Source organism: Rattus rattus, chromosome 16 (genome assembly GCF_011064425.1).
Source record: "Rattus rattus isolate New Zealand chromosome 16, Rrattus_CSIRO_v1, whole genome shotgun sequence".
In the NCBI taxonomy this organism is placed as follows: Eukaryota; Metazoa; Chordata; class Mammalia; order Rodentia; family Muridae; genus Rattus; species Rattus rattus.
In genome coordinates this window covers 30,785,621-30,789,949 of record NC_046169.1, presented here as the reverse complement: position 1 = coordinate 30,789,949, position 4,329 = coordinate 30,785,621, and the positions used below count along the sequence as shown (strand labels likewise).

General features: G+C 50.4%; 1 protein-coding gene across 1 annotated transcript in view; it reads right to left on the bottom strand.

Moving 5' to 3' along the window:
- Positions 1-915: 915 nt before the first annotated feature.
- Morn3 (MORN repeat containing 3) overlaps positions 916-4,329 on the bottom strand; it is a 12,256-nt gene continuing 8,842 nt past the window's right edge. Inside the window, exons 3-5 of the mRNA XM_032887131.1 lie at positions 3,875-4,034; positions 2,287-2,471; positions 916-2,006 (exon numbers count right to left, since the gene is read on the bottom strand). Of these exons, the coding sequence (XP_032743022.1) occupies positions 1,929-2,006; positions 2,287-2,471; positions 3,875-4,034 (423 nt within the window). The 3' untranslated portion in view covers positions 916-1,928. The remainder of the gene's footprint in view (positions 2,007-2,286; positions 2,472-3,874; positions 4,035-4,329) is intronic.

Below are 4,329 nucleotides of genomic sequence, written 5' to 3'. Positions count from 1 at the left end.
GAAGTGACTACCGTTGCCGTTTTTTGTGCTTTTATAAATAGACAAGAGTATCCTCGTTCCCCCATCCCTTTGTGAAGCACGGTATCCACATAGACCAGGCTGAAGAGATCGCCCGCCTTTGCCTCCCAAGTGCTAGGATGAGAGACACCACCATGCCAAGTAACAGTCCATACATACACCTCCACTCCCTAAGAGTATAGAGCTCTGGGCTGGATTCGTGGCTCAGCAGTTAAGAGCATTTGCTGGTCTGCCAGAGGACCCTGTTTTGATTCCCTGCACCCAAGTGGCAGCTCACAAGTATCTATAACACCTTCTTGGGCACCAGACATGTACCTAGTACGTGGACATATGTGCAGACAAAACATCCAAACACACAAAAATAATTTAAGAGAATATATAGATCTGGGGGGCTGGAGAGATGGCTCAGCGGTTAAGAGCACTGACTGCTCTGCTCTTCCAGAGGTCCTGAGTTCAATTCCCAGCAACCACATGGTGGCTCACAACCATCTGTAATGGGATCCAAGACCCTCTTCTAGTGTGTCTGAAGACAGCTACAATGTACTTATATACATGAAATAAATAAAAAATTCTTAAAATATATATATGTATGTGTGTGTATACACACACACACACACACACACACACACACACACACACACACACACACTCATTGTATAGACCAGGCTGGCCTCAAACTCAGAGATCTACCACCTACCTCTGCTTCCCAAGTACCTGTATTTAAGGCACAGGCCACCATGATGGCCCTGGGTGCTTATAGTTTTTTGTTTTTTGTTTTTTGTTTTTTTTAATTTTTTTTCTTTTTTTTTTTTTTTCGGAGCTGGGGACCGAACCCAGGGCCTTGGGCTTCCTAGGCAAGCACTCTACCACTGAGCTAAATCCCCAACCCCATGCTTATAGTTTTTAAAGCTCTCTCGGGATTCTTGGGTTAGGCTAAGGAGGTGAGAACATGTTTAAATCTCAAGTCTCGGTGGGCATGATGGCAGAGTGCAGGCTCACTCTCCTCTCTGGGTTAGCTCGGGCAGTAGAATTGAAACCACTTCCTTGCTCCTCTGCCTTGCACCCTCAAGTCCCCCTGTCACAGACACAAGGGGAAAAAAATCTACATAGTTGGTGAGGCTGTCTTTCCCGTCCCTCAGACCCTGCCCACCCCTGCTCAAGCTATAGTCCCTTGGATTAAGGCCATCACCTTCTTTATTTTCATGCACACTGATATAAAGCCACAGGGGCAAAGGCTTTGGGCAAGTGGGTCCCCAAGACCAGCCAGGGAGAAGCAATACCTTACCTCCACTGGCCAAGAATAAGCTAGTGTAAAGACCCCACCTCCAGTGGCCAAGAATAACCTAGCGTCTGGAGGAGTGGGTGCCCTCTGAGGGAGCCAAGGGCGTGCCCAGAGTCACTGCGTGCTCCTTCTGCAGGAGGTGCACCGGTCTGAGCAGTTTGGTGACAAGGGCTAGAGATTCTCCTGAGCCTCAGTTCGATCTCTGCACAGGTGGGGATGATGTCGGAGTTAAGGATTAGAAACAACCACCAACACCCTCGCCATAAGGCCTCAGAGCCACCCTCAAGGACAAGCTCCCACAAACAACTATCAAGACAGCCCAAGGACCACAGCCTCCTTCAACGTCCTTTAGAAGGGACTAACCAATCACCTGACTGCAGCTCGCCCCGGGAGGCTAAGAACAAAATGGAGGCAAACTAGGCAGGGCTGGAATGCACTGGGTTATCTAGGCACACGAATTTCAAAGAGGAGTAACCAAGAAGGAAAAGCTGGATTGGGGGAGGCAAGAAACACACCCTCTTGGATCTTGCTCTGCGCCCATCAGTGGTACCAGATGATCGGCACTGTTTGTTCAGAGAGGTCTCAGCTTTCTCAGAGGTGACAGACAGCCGCGTCTTCTCACCTGGCATCAGTCCTCTTCTTCCTCAGGCTTCTTCAGTTTATCTAATGCTTCCTTCAGCACACCGTCTGGGTCTAGAATCTCCACCTGGGGGGGAAGCAGGGGCGAGGGGACCGTTTGGTTGGGGTAAGGAGCATGGGAAGCCCCCAAGCTGCCTTGCTAGAGATGCTTGAAAACAGAACCTCGGGGCTGGGGATTTAGCTCAGTGGTAGAGCGCTTGCCTAGGAAGCGCAAGGCCCTGGGTTCGGTCCCCAGCTCTGGAAAAAAAAAAAAAAAAGAAAACAGAACCTCTCCAGCCCCCTGACATGTGGAGCCAGGAGGCTGGTTTCTGTCTCTCTGGTTTCAGGACTCCAGGAGGACTACCCACCTCAGGAATGGGGAACTGGGTGGGTTCTGGAGCCTCATCCCGGCCAAAGTCGATCATGGTGCCACACTTGGCCACGTTGTCCACCCAGAAGCCTTCAAACAGCTGGCCATGGTCCAGGTGAAAGAAACGCCCGTGCCCGTTCTTCATGCCTCTCTCCCAGCTGCCTTCATACCGGTTCCCGTTCTCTAGACAGGAAAGCATGGGTGCTAGGAACAGGGAAGCAGCTGGGACATTGGGCTGGACCTCACTGGTCCTAGCTGCTGACCAGTGAGCTCTCTGAGAGGAGGTGCAGTGTCCTTAAAACATCGCTTCAACCAATTCCAGAGATTTTATTCTGCCAGTCATGGTGGCCTAGGCCTTTGATCCCAGCAATCAGAAGGCAGAGGTAAGTGGATCTCTGAGTTCTAGTCCATCCTTGTCTACCAAGAGAGTTCCAGGGCTACACGGAGGAAAACCAGGGAGAGGGGGAGGGGGCGGGGGGGTGAGAGAGATTTGATTTTTTGATGTTGGAGACAGAACTTGGCGCATGCTCACTCTCGGCACTTCTGCCTCTGAGCTGCAACACTAGCTGTAGTTTATGGTGGGAGGTTTTGTTGTTGTTGTTGTTGTTGTTGTTGTTGTTGTTTTTTTTTGTTACTTTGTTATTTTGTTTTTTTGCTCCTGGCAGCAAGAAACTTTGAGCCTGCTAGGCAACTGCTCCACACCCCCAGGCCTTGGCCTGAAACTCCCTATGTAAATCAAGAATTCAGAGCTCCACCTCCCTCTGCTTCCCAAGTACTGAGATTAAAGCCATGTAAAGTTTGTTTGGATGGTTTGGTTTGGTTCCCCCCCGCCCCCCCCAAGCATTTCACCCCCTAGCTGGTCTCTAAGTGGAAGCAATGTTGTCACTGATACCGAGTGTTAGGGACCTTGATCACCTCCCACATTTATTTATTTATTTTTTTAGTGTGGTTGTGTTAAATGCCAGTACTTGCATGCCATGGTGCATGTGTAACACACATGTAGGGGTAAGAGGACAAGTCTGGGGGAATTGGTTCTCTCCTCCTACCTTGTGGGACCCAGGATCAAACTCAGGTGGTCAGATCTGTTTGGAAGCCCAACTTACCATTGAGTGAGTTACCCGCCGAGCCGACTCAAAGGCCCTCACACTAAAAACTACTAAACTAAACTAGACATTTGCCCGGCGTCCCAGAGCTAGCCCCAGCTCCCACCAGGATCTGAATTCCTGCAGGCTCGCCCAAAGTCCAGACCATGAGAAGCTCCTGGAACATTTGCTCTGCTTAGCAAGAGCTCTCTAAATCCAGTTTATGCTCAGTGGAGGCTCACTGAAGGCAGGCTCCTTGCAGAGGATAGGGACTTCAATACAGACATATAGACTTGACTGCCTCTGCCCTCCCAGCTGATCCATGACCTCAGCTTAGTTGGATCTCATTGAAAAGTCGGAATCTCACTTTTTCAGGGCCAACAAGACAGGTATTATGGAACAGGTATTATGGCTGGTGGGGCAGCGAGTGTGGGAGGAGATCTTTCCGGGATGGGGCGGGGCCAGGAAGCCTTGGGGCGTGGTTTCATGGGGCGGGGCACTCACTCAGCCGCAACATGCCCTCCCCGTCAGGCTTGTCGTTCTTCCATTGGCCTTCGTAGATGTCTCCGTGGTTGTAGTACATGCGTCCCCACCCGCTGCGCTGGTTGCTACACCACTCACCCTCATAATACTCCTTGGGTCCGAAAAACTGGATCCCATAGCCCTGAAAGCAGGAAGGTGTCCCACTATTTGCCAATTCTCACTCCTGAGTCTCCTCCTGCTCTCCTAGCAGAGGTCAAAGAATTCTAGCTGCATATTTCAGTTCATTTCTGCACCGCCTGAATACCGCCCGCATAATTTCTCTTTTCTGGTCCTCTTATCTCTGGCCCCACTTCCACACACCCTCTATACAGCCATCAGAAGGATATTTTATACCCCGTAGGATCAGCCACCCAACTCTGATTACAGCCAGTCTCTACTCACCTGTCTTCTTAGAAACATAAATGTTACATTTGGAG